General features: G+C 41.8%; 1 protein-coding gene and 1 long non-coding RNA gene across 5 annotated transcripts in view; one reads left to right on the forward strand and one right to left on the reverse strand.

Annotated features, from left to right (window-relative positions):
• Positions 1 to 17: 17 nt before the first annotated feature.
• The window catches only part of IMMT (inner membrane protein, mitochondrial), a 25,139-nt gene continuing 798 nt past the window's right edge, over positions 18 to 24,358 (reverse strand). Inside the window, exons 1-17 of one of the 4 annotated variants that reach the window (XM_010577673.1) lie at positions 24,192 to 24,318; positions 23,905 to 24,071; positions 20,409 to 20,610; positions 18,597 to 18,673; positions 17,984 to 18,173; positions 15,985 to 16,105; positions 15,268 to 15,348; positions 14,172 to 14,273; positions 10,794 to 10,930; positions 9,666 to 9,769; positions 7,962 to 8,097; positions 7,021 to 7,150; positions 4,960 to 4,974; positions 3,182 to 3,405; positions 1,858 to 1,989; positions 1,329 to 1,458; positions 18 to 974 (exon numbers count right to left, since the gene is read on the reverse strand). In XM_010577673.1, coding sequence (XP_010575975.1) covers positions 367 to 974; positions 1,329 to 1,458; positions 1,858 to 1,989; positions 3,182 to 3,405; positions 4,960 to 4,974; positions 7,021 to 7,150; positions 7,962 to 8,097; positions 9,666 to 9,769; positions 10,794 to 10,930; positions 14,172 to 14,273; positions 15,268 to 15,348; positions 15,985 to 16,105; positions 17,984 to 18,173; positions 18,597 to 18,673; positions 20,409 to 20,423 — 2,202 coding nt within the window. In that variant the 5' untranslated portion in view covers positions 20,424 to 20,610; positions 23,905 to 24,071; positions 24,192 to 24,318 and the 3' untranslated portion in view covers positions 18 to 366. Of the gene's footprint in view, positions 975 to 1,328; positions 1,459 to 1,857; positions 1,990 to 3,181; positions 3,406 to 4,959; positions 4,975 to 7,020; positions 7,151 to 7,961; positions 8,098 to 9,665; positions 9,770 to 10,793; positions 10,931 to 14,171; positions 14,274 to 15,267; positions 15,349 to 15,984; positions 16,106 to 17,983; positions 18,174 to 18,596; positions 18,674 to 20,408; positions 20,611 to 23,904; positions 24,072 to 24,191; positions 24,319 to 24,358 lie in introns of those variants that run through there. The other 3 variants (XM_010577683.1, XM_010577658.1, XM_010577665.1) reach the window with 3 other exon arrangements.
• Positions 565 to 3,375, forward strand: LOC104838100. The gene is made up of 3 exons (XR_775021.1): positions 565 to 651; positions 3,053 to 3,162; positions 3,284 to 3,375. It is a non-coding gene; the product is annotated as an uncharacterized LOC104838100 (long non-coding RNA).

A 24,358-nucleotide genomic window follows, 5' to 3' on the forward strand; every position in this document is an offset into this window, starting at 1 on the left:
GACTGAACAGCAGGAGAAAGTGGTTGAAGTCTTGTTTTATTCAGCTGACAAAGTGGCAAATCATTAATGGTGGGTTACAAACATTATTTTGGTTGGATCACAAGCCCGCTTGGTAAGATGGGAAACAAAATTGTTACACAGATTGTAGAGAAGCTTCCTGAAGTTGGTTGTCATGGTAACTCAAAACCCATACAAATACAACAGATGGTGAAGTTAAATACAGTGCGAGGAAACAAGACGGTACCCGTGCTTTGATTTAACGCTTCCAGCCCCTGCCAACACCTTGGTTTGCAACCCTTAGGAGATCATGGGATTTCTTTCCGGCACAAACGATTGCTGAACTGCCCCCAAAACTACAATCCTAGCTCACTGCACTTGAGTTGTTCCTAACCCCACAGCACTGGCATATGCTGTCAAGATATCCACAATTTGTTTTGTTTCTAGGGTCATTCGAGCTTCGGTCAGCCAGTCATGTGCCACTCTCCTAGACTCTCCTCTTAACTGGTTGACAAATTTAGCCGCCAGCTCCAGATCTCCGTGTTCAATGCAATACGAAGCGTAAGACAGTAATTTAAATGTGTCGAGGTCATCGGGGCTGAGCTCAGGAGGTGGCTTCAGCTGTTGAGGGTGAAACACAAGCAGCGACTGCAGGTAAGACAGGAAGTATTGATACAAGCTGTTTCTTGTTTCATCGATCATAGCCACTCTTTTTGCCAGTTTTTGGACTGTGTAGAAACGTGCTCTGAGGGCCTCTTCGCTGTACACTCCCCGTGTCAGGGACTCCTGGGGGAGAGCAGCTGTTAAGGCTTCTGTAAACGCATTGTCAGAGCAACTGGCTTTGATGGCCTTCACCGCACTCTCCAGTGGTTCTGTGGGACTATCCCCAGAGGCTGTTTTCATGCAGTATTTGAGCGCTTCAACAGAAAGCCACAGCTGATGGGCCTTTCTGGCTTCCTCTTCTGCTACTGCGTGACCTGCAAAATAAGCCAAGAAGGGGACTCTGAGTTGGGCGCACACATACAGGCAGAGTTTTGAACACAAGCAGCAAAAGCCATCCCTCTAAACGCTCTGCTTTCAAAAGCAGCCGCCCCCTCGGCACTTGATCTTAAAGCGAGTCTGTCCACAACTCGGGGTCAGAACAAGATGACAGCTTTTGGGAGAACCAGCTTTGGACTTGCGCAGCTGGGAGTTGCTGGGCGCTCAGCAGTGTGGCAAACCCAGGCCCATGAGCTACATGCCTAAGTCTGGGTTTAAGCACCCAGGTTTGGGTAACAGGCCTTTAGGGATTGCGACTTTAGCGCTTAAGGAAATGCGATTTCAGTGCTCACTCTCGACTGCTTGCTCAATTCCTTTCAGCCTGGCGTAGGCAGTGTTAATATCCAACGTGAAGTTGTCGAGCTGTTCCTGAGTAAGGCGTCTGAATTGCATTTCTTGTTCACTGAGTTTCTCCGATAAGTTCTGAAACAGAACAAAATATATGTATATCAGACCAGAAACAGCTGTTTAATTACATTTACCTTATTTTTAAGATATGTTTCTATAAATCTGTTCTTGTTAGGGACAATGCATGTAGTAAATACAGTATACCAGTAAGAATACTTATTAGGGTGAATTTAACAGTAACAGCACTTGTAACTGTCAAAAATTTCTCACCTAAAAGCTTTTGCTGTAAGACAGGTCTGAATAAAACTTGTATGTTCAGCCACTTTATTGTATCTCTTCAAGATGAGCAGGCTTCCCCCCGCAGCCCACATTTCAGTCTTCTGGAAGATGGTTCAGGACTCTCGTCCTGTGCAGCGTGTGCTTTGCAAGGGTTCAAATATCCCCCTAATTCCCTTGGGGACTCTTGTCCCTTACCTGCTCAAATTCCACCTTTAGTTCCTGCTCCTGGATCTTCAGAACGTCTCTCAGATGGTCTGTGTGGGCAGCAGCCTGCCGCCGGAGCTGGGTCCTCATTTCGTTCTCCATCACCTCTCGGACTTCTTCAACCTGTACAGGCACGAGCGGTTGTTATTGCACTGCTCTTTTTCAACTGCTTTGATTTTATCATCTATCAATCGGTGATACCTAGGGTACATTTTATAAAAGTGCCATTGACAAAGCCCGCGTTTCATCTTAAAAAGCTGCCGAGGTCCATTTTTATAGCTGAACCTCTTTCTAAAGATGCTAAAGGATGGCTTCACAGTCCACAATGCCTGTAACTGGTGGCCATACTCACTAGGCACTTAGTGCAGTTATCAAAATACTATATAAAAGATACAGTAACATGACAAACTAAGCACTCCAGTGTTTATAAACCAGCTTCCAAACAAAATGTACTTTACCTTTTCCCTATGTGCTGCAATACTGTCCCAAGTTAGAGTTTAAGAAAATGGTAGTACTCCTTTTACCTGATCTTGTCCAAAACAGCCAATTTAGAGAGTGCAGATTAGCACAAGGGAGCATGGTGCAGGTTTATTTAGGAGCAGTTGAACAGTTTTTTGTTTTGTTTTTTAAAAGGATTGTGTCATTTCCAACCTTCCACTAAATACGAAAATGACAGTTCAAGTGACATTTTAAGAGAGCTCTAAATTAATACCTATTACTGCAGTGCTTTGAACTAACAGGCTATAGGTGAAATTCTTAGTCAGTGCAAATTTTTCAACTAATGGCCAGTGTTTAATCTCGTTTTCAGAGGCATGTATGTGAAAACAGCAGGAGTATTTGGCACAATTGTCTGCCTGCAATATGATACCTCAAAAGATAAAACCTCCAATGCCCAAACTCCTACGTTTGTAAGTTGCGCTTGTTTCATGTCCAAAGCAGCATTAAAATTCTGACTTTTCATAGTCCTTTTGAAAGAAATCAAATCAGAAACCACTGGCAAAGAGCAGAAGGACATGGAGATACCTCCTAGAGGCATGATGGAGGGACTACATGACCTTAAGATGGTCATACTGGGTCAGATCAAACATTTCTTTTGACCCAGTAATCCTATCTCCAACAGCAGACAGGTAACATGAAGAAGTCACTTCCCATTTCACTGTATGATTTTACCATTCTAACTTTGCAGAAGTTTCTTTGCTCAACATCTCCTTTCCACGCTTAGCCTGGGGGTTGCCCTATCTCTCAGGACATCCTGGTTGCTCTTCTACATTCTTTTTGAGCCAGAGATTCAAAGAGGTATGTTACACCACTTTACCTTCTTCTCCTGTTCTATTTCAATCTCACTTTTGTGATGCTCCAGCGCTTTGGCCACAGCTGCCTCAAACGCTTTTTTGTCTTCAAGCTTCTGCTTCTCCAGGGCCGACTCGATGTGCTGCTGTTCCCTCACTCGCTGCTCCGCCAGCTCCTTGTTTAACTGGTCGATGCGACGATGGGCGTGTGCAATGAGAGAATTTAAGTCGTCTGTCGATAACTGGCCAGCTAAAGAAAACACAGGGCATTAGGAAGGTCTGCAGGGAAACTGCTGCCATGGTGCTTGCCCACCTCCCACTCGAGCCCTCTGAGGCTCCATGTAGTTGACCAGCTAGCATGCTTTATGAGAAGTTTCTGAGCACTTCAAGACTTGACCTGTGCTAATGCCCACCTAATACCCCTTCGAGACACACCTACAAGCAGGTACTTTCTGTCTAGGAAAGAAATTATCTTAGTTTCTTTGAAATTATTCACAGCTATTATTTACACTCCCATATCCATGTCGCACTCAATTAGAAGAGACTGTTGAGAACTCTGTCTGTTTCCTGGTCTTCACACCACCATGTGTTTTTCCCCTGTGACAGCTGAGCACCGATACCTCCAGCTGGGTACAAGCTTATGGAAATTTGATCCTAAAAACACTGAAGTCATTGTGAGAGACAGCCAGAGTTACATTCTCTCTTCAACAGTCCTCCAGACCAACTGTTCCCAACAAGATTTCTTACCCCAATTTGTACCTTTCAGTTTGGCTACTCAAATAGCAGCAGGGGTCATAACTACATCTGTGTCTGCTAAGAAGTTTGCCATTTTTCTACTGGGAATGGAGGACAACACAAGCTACACCTGCAGCACGTGTAGATTTGATGCCCTGAGAATGGCCTAGACTCTGTAAAATGCTGCAGCTCATTTTGCACTGGCTGCCAGCTAAATTGCCTGAATGGAAAACCAGGGACTACTTCGGGAAGCGTTCCTGAGGGTCCAAAGCAAGTGAAATTCCACAGTCCTTCAGCTGTCCTGCTGGTGAGTGCTGCTGGAGAAAGGACTGGCGCAGGAGAGCTCAGTGCAATGGTGCTTGTGTCCAGCAGGGAAGCTGACCAGCACCACTAAGCTCAGCTGTTGAACTTAACACTGTTACAAATAGAACGGGGTTTTACTGCACTCCAGTTTTAAATGACATTTCTTTGATCAAAAGGGAAAAAATAATAATCAACTTCAGAATCAGTGAGTTAACCAACACTTCTAAAATCAGTCATGAAGATTAAATTTGGAGAGTCAAGCCAACTTCAAATTAAATGAATCTTCTCTATGGCCCTACGTGGCTGTTCAAGCATACAAAGTACCTGGATGTTGCAGTGGCATCTGCAGGAGCTGGTGTATCCAGCACCTCCCTCAAGCCAGGACTGCTGCGAGGTGGGCCTACTTGAGGACAAACACCATCACACAGCTTAACTGGAATTGGTCAAAGTTTCTGTTTCTCATTGGAATTTCAGCAGCACGCATTGACTGGCTTAAATTCAGAAAGAAAATTTAAACCTGGCTTTCACAAGCCAGCGATCACAATGGGAAGTGCTGCTAAACAAAGAATTTGTGGTTTAAGCTAGGTGTGCAAAATTAGTGGAAAGGATCCCAAAGCATACCTTAGCCTGAAATGTTTTAGGAGTGCAACATTTCACCCCTTTCTTGATACTGCCTGTAATTTAAAGTCATGTACCACACAAACATAAAAAAGGACAAAGAGAAGAGATGACATTCACAAGACCAGAACAAGTTACAGGAACTCACCTACGTCAGTTATCTCTGCAACAGAAAGAGGAGAGGTTGGAAAAGTTAACGCACATTCAGTACAGCAAGTCAGTCATGCAAAAGTACAACAGAAAACTAAGAGCTTCTTATCTACAGTGACTTAAATATGAGTCCAAGTCTTTAGGAATTTAGGAAGAACAGTATGTTGAGTATAAAAGTCTCTCATATTACAAGGAAGATGTAGCCCAAAACATGCCAACCACTAAAACACCTTTGGAAACCCACAGGTCGATGTTCAAGTTTAGCCAAAGGAAGGGTTACAAGTTTGAAGTACGAAAGTGCAACAGGACACTGGAAATTCCAGTCTGACATTTCTAGGTTCTTATTAATCAGAAGCAGTTGGTTAAGAAACAAATTCCCAAGTGGCAGGGAGAGTCACGGACCCTAACAAGTCAGTCCCATATACTTTAGTAGGTCACACTGGTATGAAATTGAGTGCATGGAAGCTACCGGGATATTCCCTTTCCTTCCTCAAAAGGGCAGTGGTCACAAAACGCAAGACGTTCTCCCTTTATCCTGCACAAGGAAAGGCAGCTCCATCTCCAGGGTGCCTAAATAAATTTTTGTCTTCAACACTAATACCCCAAAAGCAAACTCCACAAACAATTTGTTCATTTAAAATGTTTTCCCCACATGTACTGGGCGGTTGGTTGGTTGTTTTTAAGCAAAAACTGGCCATTCCAGAGATCTGGTGTATTCATTCAGCTAGGAAAGTGATTTTGTGGACTATGGTCCACATTTCTAAAGCATAAATTAGTATTAAGAAAGAGTAAGTTGTAATTCTTCATAATATACTTCAAGAAGACTATTAGGCAATATTAACACCACATTTTTTTTCAAATAGTAGTTATCGCATCTAGAAAGAAATCTATTCTAACTCAGAAATAAAGTTACGACAGCTCCCTCTGAACACCAAGGCTAGAAAAGTTTGAGATGACTTAGTACATTTTATGTTAAAACTCTGATTGAAAATATCTGGGAAATGTTTTTAGGGAGCTAATTTTTTTGAACTACAACAGGCAGTAATTGCTCCATGGACGTACCACGCTTGAGTTCTTGCAGTAATTTATCCACAGTAATGGTATATGCACACACTCCACCTTCCGCAGCTTCGCTTATCTTTAAATGAAAGTCGTTAAGTTAAGTAATGGTACCTCTGGGCAAGGAGTGTGCAGAGGGGATTACTGTGGATGAGCTGACTGTTAAGCCATCATGACTTCATCATGAGTTCCACTCCATTCCTGCTTGCTTTCTGCAACACTGTGGTGTATGAACATTTCCAATAGCTCAAGATAATACATTTATTCCTCTAGTAAGAGAGAAACAGACTAACTATGCTTTTGAATCACATTTCACACTTTTTTCTGTTATAAGGAAAGCAGAAAACAGCTCAAGTTGAAAAACCCAAGTACCTCAAATAAATACAAGCTCGTGAGATTTCAGATCTCAGGCAAGTAATTGGTAGTATTAATGGCATAAAAAATCCATAAGATGCCTATTCACTGCTTTTGCACAGCACTGGCTGTTGTTCAAGGTAAGTTACTGTGTCAATTTAATTTAGAAATAATATATACTGGGGTACGTAGTGTATGAACACTGAATTCTTTCTTTGAGTGTATCTATCATTTTAGTGGTGACGATGTGGAGAAATTCAGGGAGTTCTTTATCACTCTGTAATAATGGTGTATTAGAATACCTATAATCACAGAGAGTCAACCAGACAAATACTCCATCAGCAAGTTCACAGATTTGACCCAAATCTGGAGTGACCAGGCTCTCCCTGGGATACCACGGGAGGGAAGAGAGCTGTAGTATGTGAAACTTCCAATGCAGCACAGGTAGTTTCCAAAATTAAGCCTTTTCATAACACCTGCTTTAGATTACTTATTTTAGTGGTGAACTGATTTTCACTTCAAACCAGCCAAACATGGAAAACAGGACACTGGACATTCCATTCAGTGGCCGTAGTTACAGAAACATGCCGGTCACTGCCGTTTGTAGTGTAACAAGCACAAAGTAACCCTGGAGTGGCAGACTTACTTAGCCCCTTCCAGCCAGGCTGTACATCGGGGGTGATACTGTCAAGCTCTCGCTGAAACTCTTCTCTAGCTGTAGCCACAAGCTCATGATATTGAGCTACTATTTTGGCCTCAGATTGTGCTGCCTGAACCTGTAACAAACAAAAATGAGATTAGTTTATTTTTCAAGGCAAGTGTTGAGAACATGGAGGCATATGTAATTTAAAGCTAGCCCCTGAGTTAGAGACAGATCGCGTTACCCTCCAGCCCAACCAAAGCAAACTCACTTGGAGGAGAAAAAAACCCCACTTTGTGATATCAAACCTCTCGTATACAATAATTATTTGCTGGAACTACCACTAACCTGTTTCGTCTCACATGCATACTGTAACAAGATAGCCAGTCTGTAGCCCAGACAGGACCAAAAGAGTATCTTAAATTCAGTTTGTATCTTTAAGGATCTCTAGCTCTTTTTTCTCTGCTTACAGCTACCATATAGGCATAATAAGCTAATCTCATGACAGCTGCCCTCCTCTCAGTAAGTTCTGATGTTCCCATTAAATTCACTCAAAATGCACCTGATGAATTATCAGCTGTCCTGCAAAGGGAGATAAATTTCACCTTTACATTTCTTCCCCAGTCTTCTGAGCTGTGAAGTGACTTACCAAGTCATTAGCACACACTGCTCCTACTCCTCCCTAACCTTATGCTAAATTCCTCTTGGAATCAAACAAAGAATTACAAGTCGCCCACAGAAGGGACTGACACCCATCAAGCTGGCTGGAGACTCTTTCAGGACAGAGTTCAAGTTCTCACAAAGATCTTGTCAGGTCTGATTACTGGTAGTATAATCAGCTCGAAAGACTGAGTATGGCTAAAAAAGTACAGAATTTGCAATTTAAAGCAAGCTGCCAAGTAGTCCTTACTTTAATGGCAATTAGAAACAGCCTGTGGAAGCATTACCTTTTTCACAACATTGTCCAAGTCAACTATCATATGATGAAGATTTTCTTCTGCAGCAATAATGTGAGATTTGGCTCCTGCGATCTGAGACTTCTTGGCATTCTCGATTACACCTTTCATCTTCTCTAACTCTTCTCTGAAAAGAGAAGCAGCTGCTAATTATAATGCATACAGGTCTTACAACAAAACCCCAAAGAAAAGTTTATTTTATGCTGTCTGTATTTATAGTAAGAACTACTGGATAACTCTACTGGTGCTTCCCATCTACATCTAGCTCTATGGCTAAGATGCTGTGATTAAAGATTATTTTTGTTCCACAGCCTGAAACCTAGAGATGTCAGTGTGTCTATTTCATGTAAAATGAGAATTATTTATAGTGCAATTAGTACTCAAGACTTAGCTGGAAGGGGAAGATCAAAGACAGTTCTCTGAAAGGAGTTAGTATTAGTAAAACTAAGTTAGTATTAGAGGGCAGACATTTCCATCACATAACAGAGTATCAAGGAAACATTTTTAATATAGATGGCTTACTCTTGCAGAAGTGTTTTGGACATGGTGACTGGTGGAGGTAAATGAGGATGGGAGAAAATTTATAGAGCTCTGTAAAGATAGATTATTTTTTTTTTGTAATTAAGAACGAACTGCTTTCATCTAGCATAACTGGAAATTAAGGAAAAAGTGAAAAAGTGTTCCTTTTCCAAATCCATTCAAACCAATGGAGGTTTGTTTCTAATGACCTCATTGGAATAAGGAACAAGATTTAAAATAAGTTAAGTAAATAAATAAAAGCGAAGGCATCCAGTAGAGCAATAGAGAATGAAAGCTAGCGCATCTGGGGTTTGCATTAGCTTTGTTTTACTCTTTGAAACCTCAGTTACACCTAACTATTTTTAGTCAGCACAGCAACTTCAAAGATAAGAGACATTTAAAACTTAAATAGCAACTGTGCAGCTTCAAGGATGATGTTGCCCTCTCAGCCTCAGAAGCATCAAATGGTTTCCAAATTTATTTCTATCCTCATCACAAGGGCAACTTGGAGGTATTTGTCTGTCATCTTACTTTGGCTGCTATAATCCCTACACAATGAGCCTGCACACCAGACTCGATGCACATCAACATGGTTCATACAGAACCTTGGGTACAAGCAATGCTCCATTTCAGAATTCAAGTTTTTCTTAGATGCACGCTTAGTAAAAATCTAACCTTAAAAGCAACTTTGCTGACAAATGGAACTGCCAAATGATGCCGTAAGGTTTAATTTCTTATTACAACTAAAAGAAACTAGTGATGTTACTGACTTAATACAGAGTGTGCAGTCATGGAGTTCTTACAATAGGTTTAATATTGACAAAAATTATCCAAAAATAATACTAAAAGGATTATGGATTATTTTTTTTAAATCTTGAACTTACTAACACTGTATGTAAGTACTAAGGAGATAAAGAAGTTCTTAAACAGAAAAATAGGACTGTTTCAGACTCCTTGGTACAGTGAGGACTATGCGCACAGGCACCTAAGATGTAGACACTGCAAATTAAAATATTCATTAGTGTATGAAACCTTTTTTTGATTTGTCACAAACACGTCAGTTTAATATGAACACAGGTGACTGCATACTTTCTAGAAACAAATCTAGTGCCTGCCAGCCCTCGCATGGATGATGTTAACTTACCACTTGATAAGCCTTAAAAACAAGCAACTTACTTGGCTTTCAGAAGGGCATCAGCGGCTTCGTCCACTGCTCTCCTCCGATCCTTCAGCGCTTCCTCCAGAGTGCGCCACTGAGATGATTTTTTCTCCCCAGCAGCCTAAGAAGCACAGATTGCTAATTAGGGTCATTACAATCACTAAATAAGAGTTATCAGAAAAAATGACAGCCTGTAGAGATTCACACATGGCTACACATTTCACTCAAACTGAGCAATATTCTTGTGTTTTACCAACAACACAGCTGGAAGCTTTACAAATGATTTTTCTCTTCCAACATTTGGGTTTGGTTTTGTTTGGTTCTTAATGTTTTTCTTCCACCTGATCAACAGCCATTTGTTCACACAGAAGAGCTTGTGTGAGGATCACTGTATCGTGCCGCAACATTTTGTGGGGAAATCTCTACATGTATTAAAGTACTGTAATACTTTAAAACTGCTTTTAAGCTTAATACTTAAAGTACCATAATACTTTAAAAGTTGCTTAATTTTAAAGTAAGCTTAAGTATTAAGCTTAAAAGCAAACTCTTACAATACTTGTTTTTCTAACTACTAGATTAAATCTCGAGTGCTTGTTTAGTTGCCCATATGCCCCTGTGCATTTGATTAACCACTAAATTATATTCTCTGCTCCAGAACTGAACAGGAAGCAGTGGTTCCACACAAACCCTGGCATTAGCACATCAGAACCACAAGCTGGTATTGCTCATGCATCCCCTATGCATTTCCAGACAAGAAATGAACAATCCAGCAACAAGATTTTGGCAAAGGGAATGGTTCAATGGAATTGTCAGGGTGTACAGCATGATACCCTAACTATATCTAGGTAAAAAATGGGCTTGGGAATTAAAATACAATGAATTAAAATACAACGTGAAGACTATCAATGTATTAACTTGAACTTTTCTTCTTTCAAAAGTGAAATAAAGAAGTTGGAAAAAAAAAAATTCAAAAGCAAATCCCATGTATTATTCAACTACACTGCATTTCACAAGTGGAAAGATCAGTTAAAACTGCGATGAAAGTAAAGACGTTGCAAGAAAAGCTTCCAACTTTATCTTTAATTGTGAAAAGTTTTGCTGAACACAGTACAAAAAAAAAAATTGTCCCCATTTGTCCAGTTTACCTCAGAATTGTCCATGGCCTCCTTCAGTATTTGTGAATGGGCATTCACTGCTTGCACAGCAGACTCCTGGGCAGTAATCGCCTGAAGGGTTATACGAGCTGTTGCACTTAGGGCTCCTTCTAGAGTTTCAGCAAGGGCTAGAAAAAAATGAATTAGCTGAATTAAACTATAAAGAAAAGAGCCTTAGAATTAGTAAAATAACACATTATATCCTCTTCATCTCCTTATGATGTTTTCTATGACCCCAAAAAATTGGTCAGTTCAGGAACTACCACTGCAGCCTACGGAAGAAAGGTTGCCAGAACACGCTTCTTATTTAGAGGAGTACTAAGGTGTAAGTCTGCACTTAGAGCATGTCCTGGTTTCAGCTGGGATAGAGTTAATTGTCTTCCTAGTAGCTGGTACAGTGCTATGTTTTGAGTTCAGCATGCGAAGAATGTTGATAACACTGATGTTTTCAGTTGTTGCTAAGTAGTGTTTAGACTAAAGTCAAGGATTTTTCAGCTTCTCATGCCCAGCCAGCAAGAAGGTTGGAGGGGCACAAGAAGTTGGCACAGGACACAGCCAGGGCAGCTGACCCAAACTGGCCAACGGGGTATCCCATACCATGGGACGTCACATCTAGTGTCTAAACTGGGGGGAGTGGGGGCGGGGGATCACCGCTCAGGGACTAGCTGGGTGTCAGTCGGCAGGTGGTGAGCAATTGCCCTGCGCATCATTTGTACATTCCAATCCTTTTATTATTACCGTTGTCATTTTATTAGTGTTACCATTATCATTATTAGTTTCTTCTTTTCTATTAAACCGTTCTTATCTCAACCCACGAGTTTTACTTCTTTTCCCCATTTTCTCCCCCATCCCACTGGGAGGTGGCGGGGGTGTAAGTGAGCAGCTACATCGTGCTTAGTTGCTGGCTGGGGGTAAACCATGACAGAGCAATAAAGCTACTCAGTGGAAGACCTTTACCATGTTTCTGCAGGTGGGTACATTTAATCCAATAGGTATTTTCCATCTTCATTTGTTACAATGGTTATTAAGAGGAAACAAGTAAATTTTCCTATCTTCCACAAGGAATGATATATTCCAAAAGCAGAGTTATTCTTCCTACCCAAGAAGGTGGTGGACTCAACTATCTATTCCTATTGGTATAGAAGCACAAATGAGCTATTAATTATTCAAGCAGGAACCAAACCAGAATGGTTAATCAGACCAAGCAATATCTGTCTTTCTGGAATGAGCCATTTATTTCTAAGTAGTAGGTAAGTAAACCCACCTTTCCAGTAAATACTCCTCTGGATTTTTTCAGTGTAACATTTCAACTTCTTCACTTGCAAAAAAAGTCCTTGTATGAAGCAGACAACTAATGCCAAGCCTCTTGTTTCTGTTCGTGTTGCTCTTCTATACCACACAAAGTTCTGAACAGAAGCAAGCAGCAGCAGACCACAACCAGCATGTCTACTCTGAGCCCATTAAGTCCCAGCTTGTACATCCTTCTCATCCCTTGTGTGCCACAACAGCCCAAGGCTCGGACTTTGGCTGAGGACCGAAGCACTCAGAGGGAAGTCGGAGTGTGGTCAACACATCTGCCAAGATCCCATTTCACGTGCACAGCAGTCGGACAGGTCAGATCACACACAGCACACTGTGCCACCGCCTCTTCCACCATCAGCCCTTTCCAAGCACAAAGAGAATAGTAAAATAAAATGGCCATAGCTCCCACAGCAGGCTGAAGCATGTCCAATACGTGGCCTCAGTCCGGTTAAACTCCCTTTCAAGCCTATTTTCACTGGCTACACCCATGTTAGCAGTAAACTGCCACTTTCTTTAAATACAGTTTCTGTTCAGCATCCTTGTAGTCAATGCCTCTAGCCTACCCACCCCCAAAGACTCCTTCCCTCACCACAGAAGGTCTACAGAGCCGTTGCAATCAGCAGCCCTTGCACTGCCCCAAGTCAGAAGTCGTCCTTCGCCCATCTGTTCCTCCAAGAGGCTGGTCTCCCTCTTGTCCTCATCAACACTGGCTGGAGGACGATACGGAAGTTTTCTAACACTGCAAGCAATCTGCAGCTTGAGCTGCATTTGCTTTCAGAAGGTAAATATCAAGGTAGCTGGTTACAGATTGCCCAGACATGCTAGACAGCAAAACACCATCTACCAAAAAAAATTTCTCTATTTTTCTGGCCTCCCCTGAAGCAAACCAGGAAAAGACCCAAAACTGCTGATTTAAACAACTGTGCTGCAGCCAAACCCAGACCAAACAACAGCCCAGAAGTATTTAAAATCTAACAAACTAAGTGGGGGGTGAAGGGGGAAGCAAAACTCTTTGTTTTGATCAAGACACAAGGAGGACATGAGCTTTGGGACCAGACCACCTCTCAGTAATACAGCTGGATTAATAGGTCTGTCTGAGTTAGAACCCAAGCAAGGAACTGTCATAGTTCCCAACCCAGAACCTACAGGCAACTCTTCACAGCGCCTTGACATACCGTCCCTGAACCACTATCGAACAAGTCTAAGCAGCAGCTCTGTAGGCAAGGACCTGAGGAACCCAGACGATGGCAAACTGAACACGAGTCAACAGCGTGCTCTGGCAGCAATGAGTCCTGGCCATTAACTGGGCTGCATCAAACAAGAGCACATCCCATGGATCAAGTGAAGGAATGATTTCCCTCTAATTGGCACTTAGAGACTACATCGTCAGTGGAGTCAGAGACTCCAGATGAGACTACATCTGGAATACAGTGTCTCAGTATAAGAAAGGTACAAACAAACCAGGGAGTGAGCACTGGAGAAGCACTCAGATGGTTAGGGGATGGGAGCACATGACACAGATGAGAGGCTGAGGGATCCGGGCTTGTTCTAGCCTAAAGAAGAGAAGCCGAAGGGGTATTTTAAGTAATGCCTTCCACATCTAAAGGAGTGTCACAGAAGAGACTGAACCAGACTTCTCAGAGGTGCCCAGAGAAAGGGCAAGAGGCAACAGATTCAAGTGCCAGCAAGAGAAATTAATTGGATGTATCAAGTCCTCCATCATAAGAAGCACTGGCAAAGCTGCTCAGAAAGGTGGAACAATCTCCATCCTTGGAGAGCTTCAAACCTCCAGGGGAGAAGGCCCTGAACAACATGCCCCAACTCTCCAAGCAGGGGGTGGACTAGAGACCTTGGAGGTCCATTCCAACCCCAAATTTTCCATCATTCTTTCACTATCAGTTACTTCTTAGTGGGTGGAAGAAGCTTCAACACCACTTGTTCTGCCAACACAACACAGGGACAATGAGAAAAAGGCATGCAAGCAACTTAGAACTCCAAAGCCAATACAGTCCAACAATTCTTCTCTCATGTGTAACACATATAGGAAAACTATCAGTATGGACTTACCCGCTATCTTCTCTTTCTCCTCTTTTTCTTGCTGGGCAAGCCGGGCTGCAACTTCTTCTGGTGACCGTTCTTTTATAGCATGGGAACCTTCATGTTCTTTACCTATTCAGAAGTAAAAAGAGTTATACCGTTTTATCAGAGAGTCCATATTAGTATATGGATTACTTGTAAAGAATTAACTTTCTTTTCAAAGCTGGTTTTTATAGTCAGTATCACTTTATAAATCTGAATTCTGCATGAAGCCATGCTGAAACTACATCAAACTTTTTTACACCCATAACTACAAAGGCCAGTCTCAAATATTCTTAAAATTAAAAATAGTAGCATCGATACCTCACATGCATCTGTAGATTTTATGTTGTCTAGTTACAAAAATATACAACATTCAGAAGTGAAAGGCAAAGCAAGAACTGGAAAACACTTACAGTGCCAAGTTTAAATTTAAAGTGAACATGTGTTCTTATTTCTTTTTTTCAGTTCTCCTTTGGCATGCTTGAAGAGTCCAGCCAAAGTAAAGAAAGATTAGGGAGGGAGCTATAGTGAATCACAATTATACTCTATTCCCTAGCCTAGGGCTACTTAAAATGCCTTAAGAGTGAGAATTGACCTAAGTAATTCTCTCAAGACCAACAGCAGTCTGCATCTGAACTGAGGAGAGCACCCAGACCTCTCAGCTCTCAGACTCATGCTGCAACAAAACCCATCAAGTTACCTTTTAATAATGCTGATGCTAACTCTGAAGAATGTATTTGCTTATTGCTGGCATACTTTCTATGAAATGTGTTCATTCATAAGGAAATTAATATCTCAACTGAAAGAGACTATCATATAGAAGCTAGCGTTTCTTGTTGAGTTAAACAATAAATGCAGTTTCTTCCCTTCCTCTTGCATTCACACCTACACCTGTCCCAGGTATCAACCTCAGCTTCTTAGTATGTTAAAAATCTATTAACAGATGATGGAAGTTTTCTTCTGCAAAAGGCAGAGAGAATCACACCTTTAAAAACTGACAAATACCAACACAGAAGTAACAATTTATGCACTCGAAGCTACAGGATTTTGTTTTTCTTCATCGTGTTGATATGATCTTTTTCACCTTCTTCAGTCTGTATCCCCGGAGCCGGCACTGACATGGCTACACCTGTTGCGGAGATGATCTGAGCTGCAGCCTTGCCCGCTGTTAAATACAATAATAGAACAAAATCAGTTAGTATATACGAGCTATAATATAAGAACACAGATACAAGACTTAGGTTTTTTTTCCTCTGCAGAAACATCATTTGGACACTAATATTATTTCCAGAAAAAGAGAATTTCCTGGACAAACAGCAACCAGGTATTGCTTACAAATACACACACACACAGCCATGAGAGACAAATGTAGAAAGATGTCACAACTGCTCCTCTCTAAACCAGTTCCATTTGATCTGGCTTTACAGTACCTCAGTGATTATCCAAAATTAAGCTTCTTTCACTTGCACAGAGAAGAAGAGGTAAATGGCCTCAGAGTGCAACACCCAGAGTGCTCTTTCTGCTGAGTCTCCTATCTCACCTGTGCAGTCATTGTTTGTGTTAGATTCCAAATATCCTATAAAGTAAATACATTTCCAAAAAAAATAGCCAGAAAAAAAAAGCTAAAGCCATTTCAGACAGATTTTCTCATGACTGAAAAGAAACTAACATTATTTCTAAGAAATTCTAACATACTCATCTTCAACCACTCCAAAGGACTATTTTAATCTACCCTAGGATATATGATGCAAGAGATCATTAATTCTTTAGCTTCTCTCTACATGACATTCTGTAAAGTTACCTTCTTTTTCCTCTGAAGGAGCGACAGCTTCTGTTTTGCTCCTCTGGGGTTTGGTAGCAGGCTGTTTAGACTCTTTCATTACTTCTGCTACAGATGAGATCTTCAGTGGACCTTGCGGTACCTTGAAAAATCAAAAACAAGAAATATCATCAGTTTTCCAAACAGCCTATGTCTCACCGATTCCATTATAACAGAAAAGAACATTTCCACATCCAGACGACTGTATCATAAATATAAACTTCAAGGTACACATGAAAACAGTAGCAAGGCCATATAATTTCTTGCCTTGATTTTTAAATTAGAAGGAATCTTTACAATTTTCACCTCTCCAAAACTGAAGGTATAGTAGTGGCAGTATTCACTACAAATAAATATTTGTTAAGGTATGCATAAAAAGCAAGTACTTCCATGCCCCAAATATTCCAAACACTTCTGAGTGTGTTGAACACTTCAGATAATGCAGAAACTATAAAAATCACAGGCACATGAAAGTCTGAAACAACTCCAGAAAGCAGATTTCAATTATTTCCCCTTGGACATTAGTTACTCCATACAGGTATATCTTAACTTAATTCAGTTGACACTTCTCTTCGTTTCAAACCTCTTGAGCACTTATTGCCAAAACAAGTTAGGCCATCAGTCTTCCCAACCCAGCTTCAGTTTTCAGGTAAGCGCTCCAACAGCTTGCTCCCTCAATTGTAATTTTTTGTCCACCAACACTTATGGGTGTCACCCCTCCCACCCTGCCCAGTTTCTAGGCAATTCCTTTTGAAGTTGAGTAGAAGAAATATATAATTGTTTTAAAGACACATGACTGCATAATTAAAGATATGTTTTAAAAAAAGAATAAACGTGATGATTTTATCTGGGTATCACTGAACAGAAGATGCTACAGGCATGGTGTGTGGTTGACAAGCATGGAAGAATCAGAGTTGCATGTCTTCACTGATTTCCCTTTGAAAAGATTCAGATGCTAGCGTTCAAGGCAGATGAACACTTACTCAAGTGCAGAGTATTGCAAGGTTTTAAGATATTAACCCTTTAATATCCATCATGCAAAGCCACAAGGTAAAAGTAAAAGCATATGAGTTAGAGCCATGACTGGGCAAGTGATAACTTTGCCATCTGACCGGTCTGTTTTGCAAAATTGACTAGTGCCTGGGAGGCATTAAGAGCTTGGATGATCACAAGTCAAGCGTAGCTAAAACCAGAAGAGGTACAGTTTTGTTTAACTGGTATTCTCCCATTCATTAAAAAACAGCTTTCTTAAACTACAGTTAAAAATATTTTGGGCTTCTTGAAGGTCAAATGGCTTCTGAAAGCTCAGGACAGCCCTGGCCAAAGCAGCTTTTCAGCATCCTTGGATAATTGGGAAGCGTTTGCTTTCAGATGCAGGAACAGAGAAACTTCCAGATTGAATTTCCAGAGTTGTGCTGAAAGCAGCATCAGGTTTTCCCTTCTGCAGGGTCGTGCCACTAAGATTTCAAAGTATGATGCTTACGCATGGCTCTGTGCCATTCAAAGTTTTATCAATTTGAAAAGTTCTCAGTTTTCTTTAAAATAAATTCAGCTTAGAATAAACATTGTCTAATCCTGCTACATCGCTAGCTACGCTGAAACTCTAGCCACAGTAAAACAGTTGAATTCCAATGCGTCACCTACCTTTCTCTCCCCCCAATTTATCTACATATAAGGAGAACAGCTATTCAGTTAGGATCCTACTAATTATTTTACTGTAAATAAAAATAACAGTTTTACAACCCACAGACCATAATCACAAGATGATAAATGGGAAACATACAAGCATCACTGTTATGCAGAACAAAGTAGTACCTCAGTTCATAATTCTTAAACCTTCTTAATTTAAGAATTCTTACAAATTCTTAAAATTCTTAAATTCTTATGACACAGCAAAATTAATCAGAATTTGAAAACTAAGAGCAGATGCTCTCTTAAAAAAAAAAAAAAAAAAGGGTGAGGATGAATCAGAAACACTTACCGGTTTCTTTGGCATCGGTGCGCTATAAGGTGCAGGACCAAGTGCCATCTCAAAGAGTTTATCAGAGTAGGGAACGGCCTTCTCTACACTCTCCCGGAACTGCGTATCATAGCTGGCATACAGGACGGTTCCACCTACTCCTCCACCCACAAACAGGACACCTGCACCAATGATTTTGCCTACAGAAACACTGAGGGGGAAAGAAGAGTGAAATTTATATCAATTGTATTATGTGACGAACATCAAACAGTTTGTGAGTCTTTAGCTTACAGCTGGGGACAACCACTCTGTTCCAGAAGCCTGCCAACAAACCCAGCACCCACTTTAATTCACTTTCAGCACCAGCAAATCCCTGGTACCATACTGGTTCATGACTAACCCAAAGATAAGATGGCAACCCACAACCCTCCTTCTAAATACTGATCATCTTGATTAGCTTCATTTAAACCTGACTGAATCTAACGAGGAACACACAAAACCATGAGAATAAGAGTTACGCAACAAAAAAAATCCCACCACTACCAATTTGCTCTCACGTGAAACTAAGGAGCAGATTCCCTCTTGGTCAATGCAACAGAAGAACCAACTCCACCCTCCAAAACTTTCTACGTACCTAGACTCTCCTGGTGGGGTAGCATATCCACGGTACAGTCGTAATGGACGGAGTGACTGTCTCCCACACCGGCTATTCTGCAAGGGGTGGAAGAGGCAAGAGTTAAGCAGTGAGCACATTTAAACCTCTCTTCACCTTAACAGCAGTATCAGATCAGTTTGCTCCGTCTTGCATGCCCTCCGAAGGAAAGTGGCAGCCGACACTGGAGCAGTGATGTTGGACTCTGTTTTCCCTAAACAAAGAGAGCTTTCTCGCATGCAGCTTGTAGGTTAAGGACTTTTAAGGGAGTAATTAGGCATTTTGAAAAACGAGCCAAAAAAACCCAAACACCACCTACTCCAGCTTATTTCTGCATTTCTTTTGCCTACTTATGTTCCCTACCTCCAGTCTGGGCAGTACAACTGGGATAGTTCAGATTCTCTTCAACAATCTCATGCGCTAGAACAGCTCAGCTGCGAGCAGTGCAGAAGACAACAACAGCTGTTTAAACACTTAAAACTATTAAAAAATATATTTAATACCTAAAACTATTTTTATTTCTGAAGACATACAAGCAGTTCTCCTTGAGCTTCCAAACCAAGACTTCCACTTTAAAAGAATTAACAACGCATACACTTTCCAGAAAGTCATCAGATTATAATATAAATGAAATTACTATACGAAGAGTGATATTTCATTATATTCTACTTAACAAAAACCACATTACCCAAGATTTTTATCTTCTTTATATTTTAGCTGAAAATTAAGATTTACCAGAAGGACTGGTTAAGCTGCTCCAGCCTACAGAGGGAAAAACACTGTCCCCCTCAGGTGGTTTTTTTTTTTCACCACACATGAACTGTTAAGAGAGAAATACAGGACTCATGGGAAATCAGTGTACAAGGCACAAAAAGAACTTTTCCCATAGTTTAGATATTTTGGCCAACTAGGAAATTTTCCTTTAAACAAAACAAAACAAAACAAAAAAAAAGGAAAACTGGGAGATGCTTCACTACAACATACCCCCAGAAGATAAATTTCTCTATTTCCTTTTGCATACAGCAATAAGTAACAAGTACAAGTCTTGTGGTTTAGGCCCCATCCTTGTCCAACAGCGTAGAGATGAGAAGCAGGAACACTGAATTCTTATTCTTTCCAGAACAGCAGCCAGAATTTTTTAATTAGTAACAGGAGCATGTGTACAGCAACAGGAAATGTGCTCTTCTTACCCGAGACCTTCATGAGCCCTAGCTGCGCTCCGTGGTTGATTTTCTGGTTTACAATGGATAGAATGGGCGACAAAACAATAAATATATTCTGTAATGTTTTTGATTATTAGACTTGATTGCCCCAGAAGCATACACCAAGGCTCCACCAGTCCTTTCAAATGGAACGCCACTAATAAAAGCCTCTTAAAGAATTTTGTACTTAACTGCTGGACATGCTTCCGAGTCTCAATACATCCTATTACACCATGAAGCATAGGATGAGCATAATATTTGAGCATTATGTGTACAGCCCAACCCAATAAAATGGGGGTGGGGTGAGGTGTATTTTCTATTGATCTGTTCACTTTCAGTCCCCTCCCACACCCTGGATTTACATTATTTTGCCTAATGGTCACCTGGAAATAAGCCATCACTCCCCAGCCCCTTGCCAGGCTTTCTGGAGGTTATTACACCCTGCGCCACAGCAAGACGGAACTTCAGGCAACTGAAGCTGCCACAACTGTAACCTCGGTGCCTGGGCCAGTTCATCTATTTTCATGTTGGCTACAGCCCCTACTCACACCTAGTGACGGCAAATAACACCCTGACCGCTTAGTTCTCTCACCTTCAGTACACACATCTGCTCCTGCGCTTAGGAACAGGCTGCACTTAGGGAGGTAGCAGGGCAGAGGAGAAAACTTGCTGCTTCTTGTTCAGCATTTATGCTTTGTACACCAGAAGGAGGTTTTTTGGTGGGATTATCGTTTTTAGTCCAGATGCTCTTTGCACCAGACAAAATTTCAAGGTCTCTTCCAAGCAGGGCTGTTCTGTGATTAGCCAAATCCTCATTTTTATTCATCATTCATCAAAATGAGAGAAACCAAAATGCAGGTGCTCAGTCTACGCTGTCAGACTCTCGCGCTAGTGTACACATAGCAATGGGAGCAATAACCTAAACCCGAAACAAGCCCCCACCAGCTGTTTCTTTCAAGATGCTGCAACAAACAGAAATTCCCACAGCTGGCCAGGAGAACAACAACCAAAAACCTTTAGGTACCAATGTTTTACAAGCAGAAGTCCAAGTCTAATTTTTCTCCCTTGCATCCAAATACAAGATTACCTCCAAAAATCACTGATTTTTTAAAAGTCAATTTTTTAAAGAAGCACTGCTCTCTTTCAGCCACCATAATAATCTTGCTTATATTTGCTGTATCACTGTAATTTGGAAATGGTAGTTGCTAATCTTCCCTTTGCATAATTCTTAGGAGTTTGTAATTTTTTAGACCCTTGTTATTTATTTGTAATAATGCCTCAAAGGATTTGGAAGAAATGCATCACACATGCGTTGCACGTAAAAGGCAGAAATAAACCACTTGCTGTCCTGCAGAAGAGAAGATAAAGAAAACTCTTTTGATAAGACAGACAGCACAGAACCCTGTAGCAACGGCACTGCAGGACAGCTGTCGCCACTTCTTCCTCCTCTTCCAGCAGTTCTATGTACTATTTGTTTCACCTAACGTCTTAAATGCTTATTATTTTATATTCGTTATCTACTGTTATATCACCACGAGAATCACTTTGCAGGGTGTATCATACCTTCACTCCAGTTAATATTAAGAGCCCCAGTGAATCTGACATTTGAGGTTATCCACGTGAGGTCCCCCTGGCAAAGCACTCAGGACAGGTACAGCACAGCATGGCAGAACATCATTAAAAAAATAAAGTCTGCCTTGCAGGCTTATGCGTCACACATAACTTCAAATAACCAGACACAGGACACACCATCCTTTGCTCTTCATGCAGTCCCAGCTAAACCTCTCCTAGTCACCAGATTTAAGCACCTTGACCCAGAATTTGCACAGAATGAAGCTCGCAAGACATGTACGGTTTTCTGCAACATGGGATTTGTGTACTTAAACAGAAAGAGCAAACCAGAAACTTCAGAGGAAGTTTGTCTTTATTATGATAGATGTTAGGTGTAACAAGGATATCTGACCACAGAACTCAAATTAATTTCCCATTACTCAAGACTTCTGCCAAATATTGTACCTTTTTACAAAAAGCCCTCTGTTTCTTTTCAAAGAAAACTACAGAAATACTCCAAATACGGGAAGAGCTTCTCTCCAGCACTGCACATGTAGCTGAAAATATTTATGAAATCGCTATGATGAAGACCCACTTCTCTCAAAGCCAGAGCTTCAATTTACTTGTTAACAAGCTTACTGATCCTCCACGTAGAGAGCTCACAGTCGGAGAGAAGGATAAAATTTTTCCCAGTCTCCACGACGAGCTCTCCACTGGGATTTTCTGTACTTAGACCATCACACTGCTCTGGCTTTGGGGAGCAGCAGTTGCTTTGCTATCCCCATTCAGCCACGCTCAGCCTCCCAGCTCTCTCAGTCTGCTTAAGCAACCGAGCATCCTCAGGGACCCGTTATCCCACAGTCCTGACTAGGTCCAGCTCTCCTTAAGACAACCGGATTTTTTGACCTGTAAAGGAGTATCTTAACATCGCAAAACAGGGGCAGACTTGCCTCGCTGTCAGTCTCCATATAACATATAAGTAAAAAGGATTTATCTCCATTCTTAAAAAATATTGTTACAACTTGCTACTCCTAATATTTAAAAAAAACCCACCGCCACACATGTCTCTTTTTGGGCTGTATCAAAGCAAAACAATCAAGTTTCACTAGATGAATAGCAAGGTACCAGCAAGATGCTGTCATTCTAGTTATGCCACCATCAGGTCTGCAGACAGATGCTGAGGCTCTGGCCTGAGCTTTAGCTAACTGAACAGGGCGAGAGAAACTCCTAATTGTGACATGAGACACATCAAGTCTTGTGTCAAAAAAAGAAGGACAAGAGTGCAGACAGGGTAGTAAAGACAAGAACATGGAAGATATAAAAACTGTGTCATCGTGGCTGCCTGGGGATCACCACAGCTGGAGTAGAGAATACCAACGCTGTTACTCTGGCAAGAAAGTGTCTGTTTAATGCGCTCTCCCAGGCAGGAGGATGCAGGCAGCGAGGATGCCTTCCCTTATTAGCAAGGCAACAGGCAGCACAGTCAGATGGAGCATCCTGGTGTCACCACGTTGGTGCCCATTCCAGGCCTGATATCAGCATCTGCATGACAACCTCTTAACAGCCAGAGGCTCGTACTTCCATGACGGGAGTTTTCACTACTTGTGGAAAAATTACCTAGTATCATCTCAGATCACATTAGGACCTCTTGGTTAGAGTCCACAATTCTGCACCTCTTGCAAAACAAGCACTGTAATTAAAACATTTCTCTCCTACTTCCAGTTTCTGGTTCTTTTGCCACCCAAAAAGAACCAAGTTTTAGCTGCAGAAAGTTCACAGGACCAGAAACTGTCTTCACATGTATATACTACAGTATGCCACAAAGCTTCCCTGCAATATGAATCAAGAGAAGCAAAACGCATAAAAAACTCTTTGCACTTTTGTTGTCCAAAGTAAATCTCCATTGTTCTCAGCCTCATCAGGAAATACGAGCAGGGATGAAGGAAAAAAAAAAAAGATATTTTCTGAAGTAAGGATACAGACAACAAACTTCACCAAGTGCTGTGGCATCTCTGTGTTTGCATGGTTCTTCCACCAAACTTTTCTAGACCGAAGGCACACTTCTGAGCTGCAAAGCACAACATTGGCTTTTCCAGTGCTGTACAGTCATTCTGAACACCTTCTCTGAAAGGCTGAGTAAGTGCAAATAGTCCTAAGCGATAAACACTTCCGCAAGCCTGTTTTCTGTTTTCTCAACTCCCAGCTAAAATTTTCCACAGGGCTGCAAACCCAGAGTCTTATTTTAGCGGGCATCAGATGACCTGGCCCGGAGAACCCTCCAGCCTTACAAAGCAGAAGAGGAAACGCCAGCTGCCCCACTGGAAAAGATTGCTAGTTTTAAAGCAGTTACCTTTCAACTACAGAGCCAGCAGGGGCTGAACACACAGCTTTTCCTTTGCTGAACCGCGTGAATAGAGAGTAACGAACAGTGGAACGTAGAGTAGTATACAGAAGTGATCTAATCAGATCGGTTTTTATTACTGTTAAGCAGACACCTGAAACACAAGTTGGGGCCTTGGCAGAGGAGTCGCCCTCACCTATAAACCCTCGTAGCTTCTTAAAAGTTGGCCGACTGCTTTAAAAAGGCTCCGCAGCATATTATCATCCTAATCTCTGGTGGCGAGGGAGGGCGAAGGTCCAGAAGAGACGCCCAGCGGGCACTTCTCCCCCTGGCACCGCATCCTCTCTCCTCTTTCCTGTCAGACTGCGAGGACGAACGGATCCCGGAGGCCGAAAGGATCCCGGTTACGGCCACCCGGTACCACAGGCCCCCCTCGCACCTCACACACATCACCCTGAGCACCGGGACCCCCCCCGTCGTTACCACACGGTCGGACCCGCTGGGCTCTAAACGGGGAAGGGCTGTTGTGAGGTACCGGCTGCCGCAGGCCGGGGCGGCGCAGAGGAGGCCGCGGCGGGGAAGGCAAGGTCACGTCCTTCCCCCGCTGGTAAGCGGGCCCGGCCGCCCCGCCGCTGAGGAGACCGGCGGCC

This window comes from Haliaeetus leucocephalus, unplaced genomic scaffold (genome assembly GCF_000737465.1).
Source record: "Haliaeetus leucocephalus isolate CR32 unplaced genomic scaffold, Haliaeetus_leucocephalus-4.0 Scaffold51, whole genome shotgun sequence".
Classification (NCBI taxonomy): Eukaryota; Metazoa; Chordata; class Aves; order Accipitriformes; family Accipitridae; genus Haliaeetus; species Haliaeetus leucocephalus.